We start from the raw sequence: 24837 nt of genomic DNA on the forward strand, positions 1-24837 counted from the left end.
GATGGATTAGTGGCTTCTTTCTGGGGGGATGAAAATGTCGTAGAATCTGTGATCACTGTGCAACTTAGTCAATATACTAAGAACACTGAATTGCACATTTTGAAAGGGTGAATTTTTTCGCATGTGAATTGCATGTCAATAAACCTGTTACAGGAAAGAAGAAAGGAGGGAGAGAGGGAAAGATGGAGGGAGGGAGAGAGGGAGGGAAGGACGGAAGGAAGGAAAACAAAGTGAGTCGTACAGAAACTAGCCTGTGATGGTTTATTCAGGTCGCCGTCCCCCCGTCCCCCCACAACTTGATGTTGTCAGGTATTTGCATGTATTAGCTTGTGTTCAGTTGTGTTTGTTCCTTCCTCTTCATTCTTCTCTTCTTTTTAATCTTGAGGCTTCAGTCCAAGTCGTCCAGCCAAATGGATTCTCAAACGCGTGTTTCCAACATATCTGAGTCCATGGCCAAGGGACCCAGCTTCAGGTAGGAAACTACGACCAAATTCAGTTTAGTTACAGATTAACAGACAGGGGGTCTCTAGAGACCGCAACACTTCTTTTTTTCCAACATGGTGACATGACATCAAATTAACGATGGGTTCCTTTTAGTGCCAGGTTAATATCTGAAAAAAATAATCAGTTTAAAAGTTAGAATGAGCAACAAACGTAATGAAACACACATTCAAATGTACCCTGAGAAATGCCCTTTGTGGGCGTATAATGATTTTGTGTAGCCACGTGGCACCTTCCTCTGACTTGCTCAGAACACTTCTGAGCGTTTACTCCAGTGACTGTCACAACATCCCTGCGGGTGGCAAGCGCCGCGTCACCAAGTGCAGCACAGCTACAGGTCAGATGGCCCAAGGACGCTCCGTCGTCCCTGAGGGCTAGAGCATGGGGAGTGGGAAATCCAGATGGTCCGTCTTGGGAGCCTCGCCTACCTGTGACCCAAGCGGCATCTCCCTGCATGGGTGACCTTTCTGACCAACGATGGCTCCGAGTGCCCGTTCCTCTGATGCTCCGAGGGCGCCGGCTCCATCCTAAACAGACGGTCACCATCACACGATGGGGCTGTCTCTGATGCTAATAAGAGTCACGCGGCTAACATCTCCAAAAGGAAACAAAAAAACTTGATTATATTGAAAATTGCACCTCAGGGGCTTTGTTCGTTTGATTCCCTGTTTCATTTTCAGGAAAGCACAGGAATATTCAAAGTCAATAGGATTTTGGCGTGGATTAATCTCTACGTTTGTTACGTCATACACTCTGGGAAGTGTAGAAGGCTCTAGAAACAAAATCGTGTTGTGGAGGGCAGAAATCGAGAAGCCAAGCATGGGCAGTTTTACTCACAATTTTACGCCTCGTTTTCCTCATGTAGGAAACAGAACTTCGGACGAACCAATCTCTTGGGTTTATGCAGCTGTTTGATTTGGTGATTATATTTTTCTTGGTCATCTCAAAGCGGGGGCAGGGACAGGCATGTAGGGACAGGATCCCTCTTTTTTACCAGTATATCCCCCTGCTTAGCACAGTGCTTGGTACATAGTATGTGCTCAGAAACATTCCTGAATAAGCACATTCTGTTTTGTAAGATTTTCTTCGACAGTGAGGCACTACAGTTGAATGACCACCTTTCCCAGCAATATATGTCGTATCGACAATGGGTTTTTATTTTTCCAGATTTCTTTCATTCCATTCCTAATTTACCGACGGACTATCCTTCATAAAAGGATATTGCTAAGCTTTGAAGATTTCCAAACACCTCTGGCAAGGGCATCTCTGCAAGTGTTTGCACGTTTCTCATTAATCTGAAAAGTTTATTTATACTTGCAGTATTTTTGATACTTAAGAAATAATAACATATTTATATTACATCAACACTTACTTCACTTTAAAAGTTTAAAAAAAAAACAACAACCTTTTTTCAACAGTCTTTCCAGGTTTTATTTCCTTCATTGCCATTAGTTACCCGCCATGACTCTATTCTTTCTTTCTTTCTTTGACAGAGATCACAAGTAGGCAGAGAGGCAGGCAGAGAGAGAGGGAGAAGCAGGCTCCCCGCTGAGCAGAGAGCCCGATGCGGAGCTCGATCCCAGGACCCTGGGATCATGACCTGAGCCGAAGGCAGAGGCTTTAACCCACTGAGCCACCCAGACGCCCCATCTCTTCTTTTGATTGCTAATATTTGTCCGGAAAACTTAGAGGAGATGTCCTATTTGTCTTTGATTTTTGCTTCCAAAGACGCACCCTGAAGAGCAGGAACTTCGCACGGAGCATAAGCTCTAGGGGCATCTGTCTCTAACTTGACAAAAATAAGATAATAAAGTTATGTGTCTCCCTCACACATTGAGAAGCCCGAAATAGATTCAGACGTGCGTTTGCGATCTCCGTGCCAACCCAGTAAGGAGGGAAACAGAATGCAGGGAGGAGCCCCCCCCACCCCAGTGCGTTTCCTCCTCTGGGGGCCAGGCTGCCCACAGCCCCACCAGCCACCCCAGCCAGCCACGCCCTCCCCCCCGGGGCGGTCACGCTGTGTGGTGGGGTCAGGTGTCATGGAAATCTCAGCCTCCCAGCGTGTCAGAGCTCAGTGACTTTGGACGGGCTCCTTTTACGCCCCTGAACGGCGGCTGGTGACCATTTTAGGTTCTTCCCATTTCATCACCCGAAAGGGCTTGCAGAAGGCCCTGGAGGCAGCGGATGGAGCTGCAGCATCTTCTCCATAACGCAGAGGTTCAGAGAAGGTTCTGGGTGCCCAGAGAGATGTGCTTGGTGGGGAAGGCCTGTCTGCTCCTGCTCTCCCCCTTCGAGGAAGGAAATCTCAGAGGGTGAGCCCAACATGGTTTGGGCTAACAGTGTATGCAGCACAGTTTTCCTTCAAAAGAGTAAAATCAGTTTTATAAAGCCTTTTCCCCCGCCCTGCTGTCACACAAAGTACTGAGTAAAGAGTGTCCCCCCTTGGCCTGGGCCGGGCAGATCAGAGTCACTGTCACGGGAGTTTGGAATTGGGACAGAAATGCTCACTCCCGGTCTGTGCACCGGGGAGCCGTGGATTAGAATGTTCAGGGCCATGTGCTCTGAGGCAGCGAAAACATCTGCAGAAAGAGAGAAGGAAAGAAAAATAAAATTACAGAGAGAAAAGCAGAGAAGAGGAGAGAGAGCCGGCTTCCTGGCTTCCTGCAGGATTCCTGGCTCCGGGGTCCAGTCCCTCAGGAGAGCTGCCTGCCTCCGGCGTTTGGCCTGAAGTTCACCTCTCCTACATGCAACAGAAAGTCTTTCCTGAAACCCTGGCTTCCCGAGTGCTTTAACAAGCACAGTCATAATCTTTTTATCAAGGTCAGTTATCCCATCTCTCAAGCATCTGAACGACAGCGAAGGTCCCAGAGAATCATACGCATATCCCCGGAGTCCAAGCTGCGTTTTTGGTCCGGAGGGGCGCGGAGGATCACTCCTAGCTGTGCCTGACACTCCTCCTCAAAAACCAGTAATTCACCAAGTATCTGTTGGGCGGCGGCTGCATATTCTGTATCAGGCCAAAGGCTGAAGGCTTGAAAGCCATTGAGACGGAGCGCCTGCCTCCGTGGAGCTTTCAGTCTACTGGAGAAGTTGGGTCAGTAGAATGACCGCGTTCCCCTGCCATGCGCCGGTGGAGGAACCCAGTCTTCTGTTACGTCACACTCTGTGAAAACCTCGGTGTTGACTAAGAAATAATAATACTCGCCGATGTTATCTGTTAGTATTTCAAGAAGCCAATCATGAGGATTAGTTACAAAAAAAAACATTTTGAAGTCTAACTAAAATTCTTTTGAAGATTTTGGGTGAGTGTTGCACGGTTCTAGAGGCAGAACAATGTCTTTCAAGATGCTTACACATCCAACCCAGTGAAATGGATTACACGCAATTTTACTTCCTTCTGCTGGTTGTGTGGAATGGTCATGAAGTACACCACCAAGTCTGGTAGGATCGTGTAGAGTTTTGGACCAGGTTCTCTAGATGATAGTACAGCAACAGGGAAACAAGCCTTACTTAGACACTATCAGTGATCAGTTATAATGTCAACTGACTTTATGAGATTAAATCTTTATATTAACACTTGACTACTTTTACATTGATTATGCATCAAAGAGCACACACTATTTTTAAGTTAATATGGTATTCAGAATAGGACTTATAGAAGTAACTTTCATCTGCTTACAATTTAACACATATTTATTGCAGAATACTTAGATAATAGACTAATATAGTATGACCGAATCCACAAAACTATTTTGTTGCCATAGTTATAATTTTTGTATTTTTTCAATGTTTTAGATCCTTCCTTTCTCTGTCAGTGGAAAATCTAATATAGACTCACCCCAAATTGTCTAAAGGCCATGGGCTTGTCCAAAGGTGGATAAGGCTAAGTTAAGTTTTCAGTGCAGGGTCTAGAAGAAATTGGTTGAGACCCTTTCACCAGGGCACAGTCCATGGTATGGACATACCCATGATCAGACGCTGGTGGGGTCTGAGATGGGGCTCTGCAGTTAGAGCTCTCTTCGAGGCCCTCGTGTGCGTACACGTTGGCCCGGGGTTGGGGGGCGCTGTGGCCCAAGGAGCCTCCAGCTTACCCGTGTGCCAGGCTTCCTCCAATAACGCTGAGGCCCTTAGTTGAAGTCAGAACACCAACTTAGGTCAGCCTGTTTCTAAAGATAATTTTATTTCAGGGCTTCATTATTCTTCTCTGATAATGAGCTTTAGCCAGACTACCCTGATAAACCTCAAAACAAGCAGGGATGAGCGTTTGTCTTTCCAGACATCAAAACTCGATCCTCAAACCGTCCAGCTGTTTCATCAGGAATCAATTTTACGGTCACTGTCATGTGTGGCAAAGGTGGTCACCCACGAGTAAACTGACTACATAGATTACAAGGGAAAAAACCAGAATTCTTGAGTGGCAGAGGGAGGGCAGATTCCCCCCTGAGCAAGGATCCCAATGCGGGACTCAATCCCAGGACCCTGGGATCATGACCTGAGCCGAAGACAGACCCTTAACAACTGAGCCACAAAGGGCCCCGACGCTTACTCCTTTCAAGGCGTAGACTGAAGGTCACCTCTCCGGTCGGGTCGTCCGACGATGGAAGCTCCACCTACGCAGACCCTCTCCAGTTGCTACCTCTGCAGTCACTTACGCTACGCCCTGTATTGTTCTTATTTTTGCTCTGAAGGAAGGATTTTGTTTTACTCAGTGTTTTATCCTCCCTGTCAACTGCAGCGGCGTTTTCCTTGCAAACAGTGCAGACTTGACAAATACTGTCGGAAAGACGCGGCTGCACCAGCTATAGAGAGACGGTGCTCCAGTTCAGTTCGCCCTAGTGCTTTCGCTTTACCAGAACCGAAATGCTATCAAGTACCCAGGACAGGTAAGATACCAGGTGCTTACAATTTCAAGCTTTTCTTAAAATCTACTGGGAAAAAGTGCAAATATGAAAAATTATGAAGAATAACATAATAAATACCCACATAGCCCCCATCCATATTAAGGAGGAGCATTGGGGGTTCCTCTCCCCATTACATGGGGGGGGGTCTTCGTGTTTTAACCATTTTACACATGACTTGTGATGTATGTTGGCTGAACTCTTTAAGAATATTTGACTCTGGTGTAGAAAATTAGAGAAGCAGATACATAGGAAGAAGAATGAAACGAAGAATCGAAGCAAACAGCTTAAGAGGCAGGCAAAATTTGTCATATACATTAAACAAGAAGTTAGTAACCGATGAGCTATGCTAGACTCAGAGAAAGTAGAATATTTGTGTAATGAACATAATTAGAAAAGGATAGAAAAAAAGACTCCAAATAGTCATGACACATAAATATATATGAGGCCATGAATCATCAACCATTCCTGCCGTACTGAAGATGCATGCGGCACACGAGGCATTTGCTATTAACAAGGTCTTGCTTTAGGCAGCCACTGGCTCCTCATGTCCTCTGCACAAGGAAGGCAGCACAGAATCCATGCGCCCAGCAGGCTCGTGTGGGAGCCATGGCTTCAAGCAGAAGCGCTTGATCCCAAGCCTGTAGAGCAACCGTGTGTTCTGACTACAAACACCTTCCGAGGGGAGCGTCCACTTTGTGCAAATCTCAGTTCTGGTCCTTGCAAACACACCCTTAGCAAGGAAGACAGAAGGGACTGGGGACCAGGTACTGTCATCCTTCTACCTGCCTACGTCACATTTGAAATGTGTTAACCTAACGTATCTTTCCACCTTGCTTCTTGCTGCGTGTTTTCAATCGATTTAATACATCCTGTGATTTAAGCATCTCATTTTGGCCTGTAAGCCTTTCTATTCTGAGATCTCTTGGGTAGCTTGGTTGTCGCTGTACTTAAAGACTTCCATTGTGCACAGGTGATTTCCCACACAACAACAGTGTTTACAAGTTTTACCTGGATATCAACGGCATTATGCTGTGCACAGCCATCTGCAATGTGCTTTTTCACTGTCATATTTGTGAGAATCTTCCAGAGACATATGTAGATCTATTTCATTGATTTTCACACTATACCCTCTATATGAATATATCACAATTTTTCATGAATTCTTCTGTTCATCTAATGTATGCAGTTTCCAATTTCTTTTTACTAAAATCGCAATCAAGGCTGCTGGGAATATTCTTGTACAAATCTCCGCAGGCACATAACTCCTTAGGATGATCTCAGAATACACTCAAGAGTGCACATTTCTGGGTCAAAGGGTATGCACATCTTTAACTTGACTAAACACTGCCAATTGCTATGCAAAGGTATTGCTCCAATTTATATTCTTACCAGAAGTATACGAATCCCTATGTTTTAATCAAGCCAACAGGTAGGGTTGTCATCCTTCACAATTTTTGCTAATCCAATGAATGGATGCACTCTGGTTACAAAGAAGTAGTAACTGTGACAATTAGAAACCTTGTGGTATTTCTTCGGTATTTCCATTATGAGGAAAAAATATGTGCGAATTTTGTCTCAGCTTTTTGAATTTTCCCACTCTCTGTTTAAGGCCAAGTAAAATTTCCCCCTTTTCTTTCCAACTCCATGAACACCAAAGAAAAAACAACTTTGCAACACAATCTGCCATTTGTTTCCTGTAAGGAGTACGGCTGGGAAGAATACCATGCTGGTTGCTTTATGTCACAAAAATATCCGCCTGATTACAAAGGATCAGAAGAAAAAGAACTTAGCTGTATCCATGCAACTCCGCCATCACGAAGCACATGCCACCATGACGGTGGGTCAGGAGCTGAACGACTACTACTCACAGGCTGAGAATGCATCCACTCAAAAAATTCCAGAAAGTTGCTCCTTGCCCTACGGTATTTATTATAAGGGCTTCTTCCATGCCTTAAATTTGACTATTAAAATGTGCTTGGGGGGGTGGTCAAAATTTTCATACTTAAGAAACCAGATCTCAAAGAATACATTCAGTGCTTAGAAAGTGCTGGCACCTTGTCTCATCTCTTTCAAAACACGGGTGGATGGGACACAGGACCTGTAAGTCCTATGGGATAGAAGATGGAGACCGCCCTCAACACCTTCCTCTCCCTAAACCAGCGCCTGCGACAGGCAAGTCTCCATTCTTAATATCTTGCTTAAACCTTTTGGGTCATTCCCCCGACAGCCCTAGCATTCTCAAGCGTGGTCTAAGGGTCCCTTTTGCCTTTGATCCTCTAAAATAATTGTTTAAAAAACGCAGATTCATGGGGCGCCTTGGTGGCTCATGGGTTAAGCCTCTGCCTTTGGCTCAGGGCACAATCCCAGGGTCCTGGGATCAAGTCCCGCATCGGGCTCTCTGTTCAGCAGGGAGCCTGCTTCCTCGTCTTCCTGCCTACTTGTGATCTCTGTCAAATAAATAAATAAAATATTAAAAAAATAAAAAATAAAAAATGCAGATTCATTAGTCCCAGCCCAGGCCTACTCAATCACAATGTCTGAGCCCTGGAATGGCATTTTCTAGAAATTACCCAGCTTGGTCTTTTTTTTTTTTTTTTTTTTTTTTGCATTTGAGAAACATAACACACATTAAGTACTAAAACCAGAAATATGTAGTTCAATAAATTAGGACAACGTGAACATCTGTATAAGGGCCTTGCCAGCACTTCAGAGCCCTCCCTAACCCCCCAGGGCACCTGGGTGGCTCAGTGGGTTAAGCATCTGACTCTTGGTTTCAGCTCAGGTCATGATCTCAAGGTTGTGGGACCAAGCCCTGCGTGGGGTTCCACGCTTGGTGGGGAGTCTGCTTGAGATTCCCTCTGCCCTCTCCCCCTGCCCCTCCCCTCACTCATACACATATTCCTGCTCTCTCTCTCTCAAATGAACAAATCTTTTTTGTTTGTTTATTTTCAGCGTAACAGTGTTCATTGTTTTTGCACCACACCCAGTGCTCCATGCAGTACGTGCCCTCCCTATTACCCACCACCTGGTTCCTCAACCTCCCACCCCCCCCCCCCCCCCCCCGCCGCCCCTTCATAACCCTCTGGTTGTTTTTCAGAGTCCATAGTCTCTCATGGTTCATCTCCCCTTCCAGTTTCCCTCAACTCCCTCTCCTCTCCATCTCCCCATGTCCTCTGTGTTCTTTATTATGCTCCACAAATAAATGAGACCATATGATATTTGACTCTCTGCTTGACTTAGTTCGCTCAGCATAATCTCTTCCAGTCCCGTCCATGTTGCTACAAAAGTTGGGTATTCATCCTTCAAATGAATAAATCTTAAAAAAAAAAAAAAAAGAAAGCCCCCTTGCTTCCCTTTCAATCACATCGCTCATCCCTCTCCCAGCTGTACCGATGAACCTAGGCCTAGCCCTACCAGCAGACCCCCGTGCTCGCGGAAGTGAGAGCCACAGTGGCAGGTTCCAGTCCACACCGCCCAGTGGGCAGAATTCGGTCTCGCAACCTCTCCTTCTGCCTCTGCCCTCTTCACGTGTCCTTCTCAAGTCATTTGGAACCAGTGACGCTTCATCTTACAATTGTTGCCCTAATTCCCTGCTCCCCCGTCCTGCTATCTCACTCCCTCCACACTTGCTGGGAGAGCGTGTACTCCTGGAGTCTTCCTGTCTAGTAAATTCGTCCTGCAAGACCTGTCCAGTTGTCACTTTCCTGCAAGACTCATGATGTTTGTCCCTCTGCCCCATCCAAGGCACAACCACGGTGCCTTCCATTGTGTGACGAGGGAGAGCTTCACCGTGGAGCAGCGACTCTTTCGCACATCTCGTCGCCTTCCTAGAGCAGGACCCAGAGCAGAGCGTTTATTATTATTTTTTAAATCCTCTGGAGTACGTAGGCTTCGTGTGTGTGCCTCAGCGGGTGCTTAGCTGTTGAACAAATGCATAATCCGCCAGTGGGAACCCCTGTGGGAAAGGAGCAGACTGCAGAGCCGACACCCCAGTGCCCTGGAGCCGATGACCTTCTTCCTCCAGGAGATCACCTCAGAGGGCAGGGAGTGGCGGTGCTGGGCAGGGAGGGGGAAGCGAGTGGAAGCCGTGGGAGGCAAGGCAAAGGCGGAGGTGGGAGGCTAGAGCGAGGCTGCCCACAGAGCCCTGCAGTGAGCCGCAGTCAGGCCACTGCAGGCAGCTGGAGGGCGGGGGAGGGGGGCAGCATCTCCTTCCTTGCCTGACACCCCCCCCCTTTTCTCAGACAGGACTTCTGGTTGTTAGACTGTTGTGCTGTGTGGGAAGCCCAGACCATCCAGACTTCTTCACAACACCTTTTCCTGCCTCTTCATTGTCCCCAGACTGTGCACCTGCGTCTGAGGGTCCTTTCTTGCTTGAGAAATGCCACCTCGGGGGTAACCTGCCTCTCCTTGACCTTGGCCTACGAGGAAGGTGGAGCATTCAGTTCTTCAAAACTCCTACCCATCTACAGTATGCGTGAGTAGGAGTGTGGGGCGGAAGTCAGACACACAGAGGGGCCTTGTGTAACTGCGCTGGTGCGCAGAGGCTCTGGGTGGCTAGCATCTGGGCAGCCTGCCACGGGACCTTCGTCGCCACGTAAACAGTCCCTACACAAGTGACCCTCGGCTGCCAGGCACCCCGAGAGCTCGGAAGAACAGGAATGAGAAGAATGACTCAAATTTTAAATAACCCAGAAAAGATACTGTAAAATGAAATTAAAATCTGTCAAAAAGTAGTCGGAAAAAGAGCCACTGCCTTGGCTGGATCCTGGGATGGGGGGCGGGTGACTTTCCGTTTGGAGGTGACGGAGGCCGGCACAGAGCTGGCTCTTGAGAGGGGGCTGTGTTTGTGAAACGCAGGAGGATGGAGCCCTGCACGCCGCACCTTGGAGACAGTGGGCTCCTCGGTCCTGCCCCACCGAACCACCGTGGCCTGCGGAAGGGTCTCGAGCAGCACGGGGCCAGCACCGCATCCCGTGGCCCAGCCTCTGCCGCAAACCAGGGCGGCAGAAGCGTGACATCGGAGGCTGCTCAGACACCAAGTCTGTCATTCTCTGGATGTGGACGCCCAGACGAAAGAAACGAGTACCACTCCTTGAATGACTGCACAAAAGCCCCAGGACTGCATACGGCTCGGGAGCAGCGGCAACCACAAGTAGACACAAGCTCGAATGATTAATCAGGAAAAAAAAAAGAGAGATGACTGTATTTGTAATATGAGAGTAAAGCAGTTCAAGCAAGCTAACCCTGTATCTCTAGATCTGTCTGACACATGGAAGACTGTCAAGACATAATTATACAGGACGGGCTCAATACCTATTTGCTGAATAAGTTCCTGATTTTTGTCGCCCTCTTCAATTTCATTTTAATTTTTATTTCATTGTAGGCTGCTTTTGAAGCAGAATCTTTGTTAAAAATAACTTTTAAACTCCCCCCTGATTTTCAAAGTAATGCATGTTTGTTGCTGAAATTTTTGAGAATTAAAAAAGCATAAAAAATTAAAATTATCTATAATACCATCACCCAGAGAGAACTATGCTAACATTTGGCAAACTTCTTCCCATACTTAATTACATAGAGAGATTATGGATTGTTCTGCTCTGTTCTAGTTGACTAGCAACATTATATCATAAGCATTTCCCAATATTATTCAATATTAATTGAATATTTTCCATCATTTTGATGTGATATAACTTAACTAATCCATTATTTTGAAGGTTTTAGTTTTCAAATTTATAAATACCGTTGTGATAAATATCCTCCTCTTAAGTGTTTATAAACATAGGATAATATCCTAGAAGTGAATCTGTTGGATCAAAAGAAATGGATACTTTGAAACAATTGGTTCAATTTGCTGAATCATCCTTCTAAAAGCTTGTTTCCCTTTCTACCAGAAATGTGTGGAAGAGCCCAAACCTTACCAAGATCAGGACGATTTGGAAAATTTTATTTAAAGGAATATATTTTATAGCTGGAAACAACTCTGTCACTATTAGAGATGTTGTTTCAATGGAAAATGAAAAAAATATAGTAATAGATAAAAAATGAGGAAATCAGGGGCCTTATATTTTTTGACTACCACAAATTACTGCCAATTCCGGGCAAGTGGATGGTCCCAATATATAAATCTGGATGGGCACAACAATACAATTCAAATTATAACGCTGTAATTTGGAAATTACATGTGAACAGAACCATGTCTGATTTACTTTTATTTCCATAGTTTTGAATCACTTATTGTTCGGTACAGGCATGGCTCCTCTACAGTGTCTGCTCCTAGAAGGCACTTAGTGTTGAGTCATTTATTTCGACAAGTAGCCCAACTCATTAACACACTTAACTTCTTTATATTTAAAGTAGCGCATGGTGGGTATTTTTTGAAACTCTTCTGCTTTTCTTTCCTTTTTCAGATAAATACTTGTACCTGATATATACACCACCTCTCCCAACCCAACTGGAAGATAACATACAGGGGAAGAGAATGCAGGGTAACCACTGCTTCCCTGTCCCTTCTTCCTGAGGATCCCTTCCCGAAAGCTCCACCCCATCATTGTCATTCCTCTGAGGCCAAGAGCACACTTCTGTGGAATTCATGTTGGGATGATCTCTTCTCTGTCTCTTCGTTGTTCTTCTCCGGAGAGTCCTGTCCTTGGGTAGTTTCCTTTGTTGGTTGTTTCCACGTCCTTCAGAGTAGCTGTGGACACTTCAGCCAGCGTCTCCCGAGTGCACAGTCCCCTGTCGCTTCCTCTCCCTCCATCTTCTCCCTCTATCTATCTGTCCATCTACTTGGAGGAAGGCTCTCTACCTTTGCGTGCTATTCTTACTCCCTTCCTCCTTTCGTCAGCTAGACAAAGCCTCACATCTCAGCTGCCAAGGCACACACTTTGCGCAAGGAAAATCCAAATCTTTCATCCACCCTCATGGGTAAGGCTTAAAAGAGGTGCTCTCGCCGGTGGGTCCTCTGCCTGCAGAGTGTAGCCCTGTGGAGTGTAGACCTGCAGAAAGAGAGCTCCGAGAAAGGTGGGAGAGTGAGCACAGGCTTGCTGTCATCTCAGCCAGCTGGGTGGAAGACAAAGGCCGAGCATGGGACTGGGAGCAACAAGAAAGCCCAGAATAAGGCGTGCAAAAAGGGAAGAGGATTTGGATAAACTCCACAGGCTGTGAACGGAGTACTTTTCCCACTCGCCACTCCCTGCCCCGTGTAGTTGGCTGAGAATCATTAGCGGCCGGTGTCTTAGTTCCTTCAGGCTGCCGGAACAAAAACACACAGACTGAGCGGCTTAAACAACAAACATTTCCTTCTTCACTACCTGGAAGTCCAAGGTCGAGGTGCTGGCGCTGGCAGATGAACTGGGGTCTTGTAAGGAGCCACTTTCTGGCTCAGAGGCCGTCTTCTTGCCACGTTCTCAGGTGTTAGTAGGGGCAAGAGAACTCGGGGATCTCTTCAACAACGACTCTCCCCGGGGCGCCTGGGTGGCTCAGTCGGCAGGTTAAGCATCTGACTTTGGCTGGGGTCAGGATCCTGGAGTCCCAGGATCAAGCCCTGCGACAGGCTCCTTGCTCAGCGGGGAGTCTGCTTGTCCCTCTGCCCCTCACCCCTCCTGCTGTCTCTCAGTCCCTCCCTCAAATAAAATGTTAAAAAAGAAAAAAAAAAGACCCTCCCATTAATAAGGGGCTTACCCTCCTGACCCACTTCCTAATAGGGGGGATTAGCATTTCGACCAGTGAATCTGTGGGTGGGGGACACAGACATTCAGCTCGTCACAGCCAGGAACGAGTGTTGTTGAGATCCAAACAGTGTTGCAGAACAGCTAACTGTACAAGCAAGCCCTGCGCAGTGGAGGCCCAAGAAGAGAAAAAGTGGGAAGGGAAGAGAGAGCAGCTGATTGCAACCCCTGTTGCCAGAGAGGACAAAGGAGGAAGAAAAACCAGGCCCCATTCGTTAAAAAGTGTCCAGAAATTGTTTTTGGAAAGTCTTTTCAAAAATTTCCTTACATACTCTTCTATCTTAAACACAAATGTTTAAAATAAAACCAAAATTACTCTTCATTCAATTAAATGGTTGTATTTACCGTTTAATGTTATATTAACATTTTTCTGTTCATATTAGCAATGTATAGTGTAAATGTCTTTATTGGTAGAAGTCAACCAGTGTGTTAGATGACTTCCTCGATCCTACCTCATCACCGAGTCTGTAATTCTGCATTTTCACTTGCATTTTATAAGCATTTGTAGCCCGTGCTGGGAATCCATCTCAATCCTTCTTTTCACTCCAGTAGGGATGGGAATACAGGTTAAAATTAGCCAACTTATAAATAAGCTATTAGCACTAAACTAGTTGTATGTTGAATTTCTCCAAAGTATTTGAACTACTTTGAATATACACAAAAGGTGGAATTATGTGAACGTCATAAGCCTTTTACATCTTAAAATTCTACAGTGTCTTAAAATGCAATGTATGAAGGGCGCCTGGGTGGCTCAGTGGTTTAAGCCGCTGCCTTCGGCTCAGGTCACGATCTCAGGGTCCTGGGATTGAGTCCCACATCGGACTCTCTGCTCGGCAGGGAGCGTGCTTCCCTCTCACTCTCTCTGCCTGCCTCTCTGCCTACTTGTATCTCTCTCTGTCAAATAAATAAATAAAATCTTTAAAAAAAAAGATGCAATGTATGAAGATATGCTTTTTTTTTTGAAGAGTAATTATTTTTAGGGTCATGACTCTTGAAATGATCAGTTATTAAATATATTCTTATTAGCTTACCTTTAAGAAATCTGTTATAATTTCAGTATATTAAAATATTCAAATCTCCATACATTTAAACATCTACTTAATCTATAGCATAGATCCAAAGCTTTAAATTTCATATTACAAAACAAGGGTAATTTTAATTATATTTCTGGTAATATGAATATTACACATGACTCAGTTAATTGTAGGGCCACCACCATACAGAGTGGAAAATTCGTTAAGTATAGAATTGCTCTGAGGCGACAACAGGAGAACTGGAAGACAGCATTATATTCTTGTAGGTCATAAGCCATAATGTTACTCCTTCTCTCCTCTAAGAACATTTTAAATCTATTATGAATTCTTTTGTTTGGAGTCACTGAGGCATTTTAAAGTAAGAAATCTTTCTGAAAGTTAAAAATTAATGCTCTTTCAGTGAAATTTCTCTCAAATGTCAGAACCACCACCAAATTTGTACTTTTTTTCTTACTTAAATTTTTTTTTTGTTTCAGAATGTGGAAAAGAACTTCTCGTTCTTGTAAATATACCAATCACTTAAGTATTTTTTAAAAAGATGTTATTTATTTGAGATAGAGAATTAGTGAGAGAGAGAGAGAGCGCACCCGGGGAGGAGGGGGTGGGGAGGGGCGGAGAGAGAGGGTGAAGGAGGCTCCTCCACTAAGCAGGGAGCCCAATGGAGGCCTGAGACCCTGACTGGAACTGAAGGCAGACATTCAGCCAAGTGAGCCACCTCAGGCGCCACTGAAGTATATACATACATTTTTAAGATTTTATAAATTTATTTGACAGCAAGAGAGAAACATATTTATTTGACAGTGAGAGCAGGAACAGGAGCAGAGGGAGTGGGAGAGGGAAAGCAGGCTTCGCACTGAGCAGGGAGCCCAGTGTGGGGCTCGGTCCCAGGACCCTGGGATCATGATCTGAGCCGAAGGCAGACGCTTAACCAACTGAGCCACCCAGGTGCCCGCTGAAGTACTTTCAATAATAGTATTTTAAAAATCCTGTTAGACACATACGTACTGCATTCAAAAGTAGTATAAGGCACAGTTACGGGACAGAATGGGATATGCAACAATCAGAATCTCTAATTGTTACCTGATGGGATAGGGTGCCTTCCCTTAATCCGCCAGGGCCCGGCAATGGGAGATAACTGCAAGCGTCCAGGGCATAGGACTGGGATGGGAGGTGGTGTTGAGGGCGGCACGGGTGGCAAGAGCGGTGAGGAGGTCTGTAAGAATCACGCTCCTTTACCTGAGTTGTCTCAGGTACAGATGAAGGCCTCAATGCTGTCCGTGAGCAGCCATCCTGATCACACTGTTGTCATACAGACGCTGTAGACAGGGAACTGGAGGCCTAAAAGCTTAAGAATTTATCTTTTCTTCATTTTCCTTCCTCCCACCACTTTCCCCAGCACCAGAGAGTGTTTAAGGCAATGCAAAGTGGGCCAAAAATACCACTCTTAATGTGGGAAGGACATACTATCTAAACGTGCCCAGAAAACAAACAAGAAGGGATTTCAGTGTTTAACTGTAGAAATACAGTAGCCCCAGATTTCACTTTCCATGGTTTCAGGAACCCATGGTCCAGAAGTAGATGACCCTCCTTTTGACTTAGCCTCCGCAGGCCCATAACGAGCTAGAACCGTGTCGCAGGCCTAGTCATTCACCCCACTTCATCTCATCGCTGCAAGAAGGGTTAGTATAGCGCAAAAAGATATTTTGAGAAAGAGAGACATTTAGGTAACTTTATTACAGTATATTGTTGTAATTGTTCTAGTTTATTGTTAGTTACTGTTGTTAATCTCTTCCTGTGCCTAATTTATACATTTATCATAGACAGTTACAGGAAAAAACACAATATATATAGAATTTGGTACTATTCGTGGCTTCAGGCATTCACCAGGGGCCTTAAAATATACCCCCATGGATAAGTTACTATTGTAACTAGTCACAAGGCAGAAGAAAAATATCTTTCCTAACATTCCTTTTCAGCATCATGTTCAACACTGGCCAAACATCCAGGTTCAGGAAGAGAACTTAATGGCGTTTCTGCCCACTCTGGAAACAATTCTACTGGGAGGCTCAATAGTTCAGGTTAAGATTGCTCATTTCATGACTTGTGAATTACTAATTGTACAAACTTATGGAAGGAAGTTATTTTTTTCTAGCCCTTTACAACGAACAATGTTTGCAAAACATCAAGATTCCAGAGAGAAACTAGAATTTTGCCGTTTTCATTCCTTGAAATTTTTTTAACCTGTATCTTTCCAAGAAATTGTCTTTATTTTGTAACAACCTGTTAACTGTCTCTGTAGCAGAACAAGGTCCACAGGAGCAAAACCATGACAACTAGGTAAAGACAAACCTCCAGCAGATTTTCTCCAATTGGAGAATTTGAGGGAGCGAGCCTGCTTACTCACTGGAAACACCAACAGGACCACTCCGTTCAGCCCCCCTCACTCAGACGGGGAAGGGGTTAGCCGTATACATTATGGACATACATACATACATCCCATCGCGGTGCTACCCCTTCTCTCAACTAGTGACAAGAAGGAACAAACCGCGGAGCACTTTAATAGGGTCTTTTCCTTTCTGTGTCCTCGCCCCGTGCCCCGTCCGCGGCTGCAGCGCACAGACTGGGGAGGAGGACCCCCCTCCTCACGCCTCGGCACCCCTGCCGCGAAGTGGGCGCCCTCTGGCAGGCTAGCCAGGATGCGGGCAAGGCTTCTAGAAACCGGATTTTCATGCTAAAACGGGATTCTACCTGTACTGGCTGCAGCTGTGAATTTACTAAATACGTTCTGTCCTGCAAGAGCACATTGCTGCTAAAATTCGGGGAATTCTCCCATTTTCCCGTCTTTGCAAAGAGAGGGTAGATTCTAAAACAAACTTTCTTTTTTTTTTTTTTTTGGCAATAGCTGAAATGCATTTACGGAGGTTTTCAATACTTTGGTTGGAAAAGTTTATGCAAACCGGACCGCGCTGACCCGCAAACAGGCCGGCTCTGGGGAGGGGGGCCGGGGCGGAATCCGGCGACCCGCAGGCGACCCGGCCGTCAAAGCCGCGCCCCGGGACTGTCGGCTCCCGCTCTGCCCCTCCCCCAGTCCCAGGGCCGGGTCGCGGGGGCGACAGGGGCGAGGCGGGGGCCCTGCGGGGCCGCCACCGCCCGTGCCCCGCTGCGCACCTGCCGCCCCCGCGCCGCGCGGACCCCCCGCGGGACGCCGGCACCGCAGGCCGAGGGGCACCGGCGCGGCGGCCTCCGGCGGGGGAGCGGGCGGGCGCTCTCGGCTTCAGGGCGGCCTCGAGAGCAGCCGGGGCGGCGGGCCGCGCTCTTTGAAACGCTGCCCGGGAGCCTCCCGCGTTCGGAACGGATTTTTTCTCAAACTGCAGATCCTCGCGGCTCCGCGGGCGGCCGGGGCGCAGGCCCGAGCCGGCGTCCCCGCCCTCCCCCTCCCCCGCGGCCCGCCCCCTCCCCCGCCCGGAGCGGTCCTCCGGGCGCCGCCCCCTCGCGAGCGCCCACGCGGTTCCTCCCAGCTGCCGCGCGAACGGGCCGCCCCCCGGGCTCCGCGGAGGGGGCGGCGGGAAGGGGCCGAGCCCGGGCCCCGGCGGCCGCCGCCCCCGCCCCCGGCCCGCGCCGGCCCACGCCGGCTTCTGCGTCACTCGGCCGCGCGTGGGCGGGAGCCGGAGCGGCGAATGTGGCAAGCGCGGAATCTCCCCATGTGACCGCGCGCGGGGGGCGGGGGCGGCGGAGGCGGGCGGGGGAGGGGAGGGGAGGGCGCCGCGCGCCCGGAGGAGCAGGGAAGCGAGGAGGAGGGCGGGCGCGGCGGGGGAGGCGCCGCCGCCACCGCCCGCGCGCCGCAGCCGGGAGGAGCCGCCGCCGCCGACGCGGCCGAGCCGAGCGCCGTCGGGGCTGGCGGGCGGGCGGGAGCGGCGCGTCCGAGCCGGCGGGGGGGAGCCGGAGCGCGCGCCCACCGCCTTCCCTTCCCCCCTCGATGGGCGCGGGGGCGTCCCGGCCGCCGCAGCCGCCTGAGGAGGGAGCGCTGGGGGCCGTGTCTCCGGAGTCGGGGCCGAGCGGTCCTCGCGGGAGAGCGCGCCGAGCCCGCCGCAGCCGCCGGCCGAGTACGTACCTGCCCCGGCCCGCGTCGGCCGGGACGCGCGGCGCTCGCGGGCGAACTTGGGCGGCGGAGTCGCGGGCGGCGCGGGCTCCGGGACCGGGGTCCGGGGCAGCGGGCCCCGCGCGGAGCCGGCGGAAGCGGAGGGCGGCCTCTGGTCGTGTGGGCGATCCCCGGAGAAAGTCGGGGGCCGCGGCGACGGGAAGGGTCGAGCGGGGCCGGGGGCGCGAGCCGGCGGCGGGTGCGAGCGCTCCCCGAGGGCGGCCGGGGTCGTCGCCGTGTCGGCCGTGCAGGGCGCGCGCCCCGGGAAGATGTGGCCCGGACGGCCCTGGTCGCGGCCGCGGGTGCCCCCAGCTCCCGAGCGCGGTTTCTGTTTCCGCCGCGGAAGGAGTTTCTTGGAAGTGGCTGTGCCAGAAACTTGGCTCCGGGCGCGGAGCAGCGGGAGACGCGTGCTCGCGGGGCCGAGCGTGGGGTTCCCGGCGCGGGGGGCGGCAGCCTGGGGCAGAGCTGTGCGACCTCTCGCGTGCACAAGCATGGCAGTCGGGGTGCGGTCCAGCCTCCGGGTTCGCGCGACCGGGGCGGGAGGCGACCCCGGCCAGTGAGCCCCAGTGTTCTCCGCTCTCGGGGCAGGGCCGTGGGGCTGGAAGGCGCGCGTGGGTTCCGCTCACCGGCCTCGCAGCAGGTGTTCGCGAGGACCCCCCGGCCCGCCTGCAGCTGCCCCCACAGTCCCCGAGGGCGGCGGGCTCGGAGACCGGGGGCAGCTGTCAGGTTAAAGGGTCGACGTGGAGTGACCGCTCGCGGCCGACCGGCCTGCCCCTGACTTGTTTGCAGACTCCAGCAGTGCAGAGATCGGAAGCGGAGACGGAAATGCTCGGATCTTGTTTAAAAATATTTTGGCAGTTTTAATAGATAATATTAGATTGCATAGGAACAGAGGCACGGAATTTAAAATAGATTAGTCACGGAGGAAATGCCAGGCTGTTTTGTTAGAAAAGTGTGCACACAGTGAATTACCTTCTTAGATTTTCACTTTATTGAAAAATTTCCTTTCTAAAACATACCAGATTATGACACGTCATAATTTGTATGTGGGTTTCAAGATGAAATATTGGAAAAAGGATGCTTAGCATTTACTTTATTTTGAGGTGGAGGCTGATATTTTCCTGAAGACTTAAAGGAGCTGCGTTCAATCTAAGTCCAGTAAAAGTGGCTCTTAGATTCAAGGGTATCCCTTGTCCTCCATTTTTTAGGATTGAGACATTTTAATATTGTTCTTTAAAGTTTAAAATTATGGTATCCTTACAGGTAATTAATAAGCATATAAAGGTTTTCTTAAGAACCTATGGCTGTCTGGCAAGGTCAGCTTCTTTATTCTTGTTTGGGTGTTGGATGCTGGACAATTAGGTCTTGAAAGAAAATAATTTCAAGGAACCATTGGGAAGTTTCTTGTTTTAATTTTATTAGTATCTTGTACAAAAGTTAATATGCCATCCTGGTATTAGAAACACTTTATATTTCTTGGCTCTGGTGATTCCCAGTTATAGGTGAATGAATCAGTAATAATAATAAAAACATGGAGGCATTGTAGATTTTTTATTTCATTTTGCCTGCTAATTGTGGATGTTATTAAAATGACAGAAATCTTTAGCAGTACTATAGCTGATAAAAGGAAATTTAGTGAGTTCATATGTCTAATAAATTGATATATTTAATAATTTACGTCTTGTCCTTTTTCAGAATTATCAATACAATTTAACCTCAACTAAATTAAAAATTTTCTATTTTTGTGACCAGTAAATGACACCCATCTTATAGGGAAGTTAATATATTTTCATGCCCCCTGGTTGTTAGAGAATCAGTTAAAGCATTTGATATTTTAATCACACTTTAAGGACATAATGGTTTATTATTCAAGATTTGGGGGGTTTGCACTGTGGATGCTTTGAAAGAAGATATTTTAATCACACTTTAAGGACATAATGGTTTATTATTCAAGATTTGAGGGGTTTGCACTGTGGATGCTTTGAAAGAAGAAATTAAGTGTGTTACAAAGTGGGAGAGATCTTTGAAGAATATATGGGTTGAACTTTAAGTATTTTAAGTAAAAGGTAGTTGGATGGAAACAGAAATATGTCAGGTTTTTGTGTCTCTTGACCTAAACTCTAAGACTTGGGCCTCATTCCATTAGAGGTCTGTTTGTTTTGTTGGTGCTGTTCTTGTGCATTATGAATAGGATGTTTTATGTTACCTTCATGGAAATGAGCATTTTATAATACGTTTTGATCAGTAGTAAGATCCTGCTAACGTATAATTGTCTTGCATATGCATATTTTATCGTGGAGTTTATTAAGTATATTAAGGAATATACCCTTTCAAGCACGATATAAGATTCTCAGCCCCTTTGTTTTGGATTCAGTTTTATCTTATATGCTTCTTTCATTCTTTTCAGTGGAATGAAGAATAGTAGTTATGATATTAAATGCAAATTTTCTTTTTGATCTGACATGTTCAAAAACTAGTACAATAGTAGACTATACTTTTAAACTTAATAATGAAACAAGTGGGAATTCTGAGAAATTGGTGCTGGAAAAAAATAGTAATCCTCATCTTGTCAGAATTCGTACAGCTAAAACCTGGCATTAAGCTTTCAAACACTTTGTCATTTCTCAACACCTTGGATTTAGGGGGCTGCGCAGTTAATTTGCACAGTGCGTTAATTTTAAGGAGAAATTTCTAGAAAAAGCATGCCTTCTGCATGCTCAGAGGACATTCATGTTTGTTGAATGACTTGTCTGTTGGTTGAAGAATTTCCAGCCATATGCTATGAAGGGGTAAGATACTTTTTCCTTCAGTTTCATTCAGAATTCAGAAAAAAATCAATAGGAGGGAACATTTTATGTTCCCCAAATTACTGCTACTTCATTAGGAGCTGTGTGTTCAACTCATAGCTCTGACATATTCTAAGATCACTGAATGCTTACTGATTTGCCAAGGTTAACTTATTTGGTACTTGGAACACAGAAACACCAGCTCTGCTATCTGAAGTAACCCGTGATGTAAGTAAACTTTGTGTGTAATTATTTCAGCTTGAGTTCTAGCACTAGGACAGAAGTTTAAAAGAATTCATTTCCTAGGCTTAATGCTTATCCTTGCCTAAACCAACCTCTGGCTTGTCCTAAACCTTTTCCGTTTCACCCTGCAGTATACCCGCTGCACCCTTCTCACCAGGCCCCTATACCTTCAGACTCCGTTCTTCCAAACTCAGTGGTGCACTTCTGAGCCTTTAAATACCAGTCTCTGCCCTTAGGTTTCCTCGTTCTTTCCTTAACATTTCCAGTCCATCTTTTCATTTCCTTTAGCATGCACTGGATTTTCATCTAGATGTTAGAGGAAAACAATCTGGTGGAACTAATTCACCTTAATCTGTAAATGACTCATGAGCTAACTCTTCCCAAGGTTTTTCACATTTTTTATAAATCTGTAAGAAGCTGCTGTTAACTTAGACAGTTTTAAAGTAAAAATTTCAGGCTGTGTTTGGAGGAAGGAATTTATAATTCTTTGCATGAAAACTAAGTCAGATTTTACTGGGATTCTGCCCTTGCTTTCTCCTCATTCCTGAAGGGTCTCTGTTCTTTGGAGTGCCACTGACTTCATGGAAGTGTATATATACTCTGTGTGTGTGTGTGTGTGTGTGTGTGTGTGTGTATTTCCTGCATGATGAATAGGATTCAGGAGTAGCGATTATCAATCCATTTGATATTTGTGAATAACTTATATTGCATTTTAATTTATGGGAACAAAGAAGGAAAAGACCTAGAATCTTTGATGACCTTAAAATGCTGGTGTTGGGACTGGACTCACCCATGAAGTATATTATAGTACTAACCACATGTGGTTCCTTTATCTGGAAATACATCCTTAGATTTCTTGGGAAAATAGCCATGTTACGGAAATCCAAATACAGTCTTATAAGAAGGAAGTATTGAGGATGAGAGAATGTAAAAGTTTTTAGGGAAAGTAGTAGCTAAAGTGACAGTTTGGTCATTGGGACACCAGTTCACAAAGAGAGCATCCCTTTGGGAGACTGCTTATCGTAATCTGTCTTAGATGTTGGATTTCATTCAGGAGCAACCTTTATAGAGTTGTTATTCTACATTGAACACTTGGCTAGAAATGGGGGCTAGAAGATGAATGAGACTCAGTTTCTGCCTTCAGGCAGCTTAAAACCTCTGTTCTGCAGAGCCTGGCGAGGTTTCTTCTTCATCCCATAGCTCCTTCTGTGTAACACTTAGCACTTATCACCGTGTTCAAATGTCCTGCTTCTTTGTCTCCCTTCACCCTCGTAACTCATTCTCCATGAAGGGTCGTTTGAAGAAGTGGGGAAAGAATGAGAAAGTAGTGTAGGATTCAGAGAAGGGACAGGACACCAGGAGGGTGTGGAAAAGGCCAGTGGAGGTGGGCAGGAGAAAGTATGCCGTGCACAGGGCCAGGGAAGTGGGAGGCACATTCAAGGAGTGTGCGGTGTATCTGTTTGGCATAAGCACAGGGCCGTGTTCGGGACCAGAGAGAAGGCTGGAAAAGGTACAGGTTTGTATCTGGGATGCCTCTCCGAGAAGTCTGGACTTCTTTGTCATCGCAGTGGGGAGGTTTGCTCAGGTGGGTGCAGAGTCACACCGGTACGGCAGGAAGATAAAGGTGGTGTTGCAGGGTGGGATGTCCTGAAGGTAAAAGGAAGCGGTTTTCAGAGTTGAAGCAAGAAGTGGTGAAACTAGAATTAGGTGCTTTTGAGGCAGAGAAAGAAGGATGGCTATGTGGCTTAAGGCGATGAAGATTTGAGGAAGGAAGAAGAAGAAAGCACAAAGATGAAAGCGTAGTGCTGCAATGTGGAAAAGGGAAACGGGAAGGGTAGAGTTGGGATTCTGGAAGGAGAGAAGCATGGACACTTGCTTTTGGACTTACAAAATTTGAGATTTTGACAATTTCCAGGTGGTAGTTCAAATGCAGAATTATCACAAATGATTGGTGCTGATGTTCTCAAACTTGTCCATTATGAGGATCCTTTTTGTAAATTAAAAATATTACAGATGTTTACTGATAATTTTACTTTTAGTATTGTTGAGAATTCATATACTGTAAGAACAGCTGCCATGAATTCAGTTACGCTTTCTTTTAAAAGATTTTATTTATTTGACAAACAGAGATCACAAGTACGCAGAGAGGCAGGCAGAGAGAGAGGGAGAAGCAGGCTCCCCGCTGAGCAGGGAGCCTGATGCGGGGCTCGATCCCAGGACCCTGGGATCATGACCTGAGCTGAAGGCAGAGGCGTTAACCCACTGAGCCACCCAGGTGCCCCTTCAGTTATGCTCTTAAGTGACTTAGGCAGGGAGGAGAGCGTAATATGCCACTAACAAAGGTAGGGAGCGTTTCAAGGAGCTGTGGTCAGCCGCAGAGGGGGAGGGCGGGGCCAGTGATAACAGGGTGGTTTCTCCGAGCTTGGACAGAGTCCGAGCCTGGGAAGGCGGACTGAAGCTCCTCAGAAGGGAGGGAGGCCGTGAAGACCCTTGTCCCACACCACGTCCCCACATCCCTGCTCGGAGAACGGCAGAGAAGTCTTGCTTCCCACAGGCGTGCGGAATACTTCCTTGTGGTTCAGTTGACAACACAGGAGTTGACCAGTCGAGTTTTCTGGGCCAAGCTCACCCCTTTTTTTCATTGAGCAAGTTTGAATCTGACAGATGACTGATCCTACCTGGTAAGGAGGAGGCAGGGTTCTGTTTTATTTTTAAGGTTCTGGAACAACCGTTGCCATTTAAAATAGATTAATGAATAACAAATGACAACAAATGGCCTTAAACGAATCCATTGTTGTTTAATTCCTCTTCCTCTGGAACGGACAGGCTGAACAGCATTCAAGCTGCCCGTGGGGCTCGCTGTGTGTAGGTAGCAGGCCTTTGGTGTGGATTTTGAATGCAGTAAAAATTAGTAACTGGTTTCCCTTCACTGTGGAATTCACGAAAAGGTCAGACTCAGCATGGTTGTTCCAGCATCCTGAAAAGGTAACGGTCTTCAGCTGAGTAAATTCCCTGTGCTGTTAGCTACCCGTGTGCCGTGTTGTTGGCGGCTCTTTTCCTGTTTGCTTCAGATTCCAGAGCTGCAGTTAGAAGCTCGCTCCTGATTTATTTGACCTTCATGTTAAAGCATGAATAGATACGGCATTTGTAAAAACAGAAAATCTCATCTTATAAGAATTTTCTTTTAAATCAAATCAAGTTAATGTATGAAGTGGTGGGTGTTTGAATGATCACATCACAACAGGCATTTGTAGGGGAACTGAAACATTCTCCCAAGGCAAAAGCTTAAGGAGGAAACTCCTCTCCCAGCAGTAGGTGCGGACCTTCGGAAGCCTTCTGGGACCCTGAGGAGCTCACGGAGTTATCTTTCATCTGGTATCTTGACTTTGGGAATGCACACGTGGTCCTATCAGTCATTACGGAGATAGTGTAATAACTACTACTTTTTTCCTGCTACTGCTTTTTTATCCCCTTAGGAACTAGGGGTTTCTTTTCTTTCTGGGTGAAGAT

At 46.9% G+C, this 24837-nt stretch overlaps 2 protein-coding genes across 4 annotated transcripts in view; one reads left to right on the forward strand and one right to left on the reverse strand.

Moving 5' to 3' along the window:
* Positions 1-242: 242 nt before the first annotated feature.
* LOC123950567 (protein IQ-DOMAIN 14-like) lies at positions 243-23499 on the reverse strand. The gene is made up of 3 exons (XM_046018514.1): positions 18272-23499; positions 930-1096; positions 243-611 (listed from the first exon to the last, which is right to left on the reverse strand). The coding sequence occupies exons 1-2, from the start codon at positions 18789-18791 to the stop codon at positions 1047-1049; spliced, it is 570 nt and encodes a 189-aa protein (XP_045874470.1). The 5' UTR covers positions 18792-23499; the 3' UTR covers positions 243-611; positions 930-1046.
* The window catches only part of NAB1 (NGFI-A binding protein 1), a 44970-nt gene continuing 38144 nt past the window's right edge, over positions 18012-24837 (forward strand). For all 3 annotated transcript variants that reach the window (XM_046018510.1, XM_046018512.1, XM_046018513.1), the window contains exon 1: positions 18012-18263. The gene's annotated coding sequence lies outside the window, so the exon portion shown is untranslated. The remainder of the gene's footprint in view (positions 18264-24837) is intronic.

Source organism: Meles meles, chromosome 9 (genome assembly GCF_922984935.1).
Source record: "Meles meles chromosome 9, mMelMel3.1 paternal haplotype, whole genome shotgun sequence".
Taxonomy (NCBI): Eukaryota; Metazoa; Chordata; class Mammalia; order Carnivora; family Mustelidae; genus Meles; species Meles meles.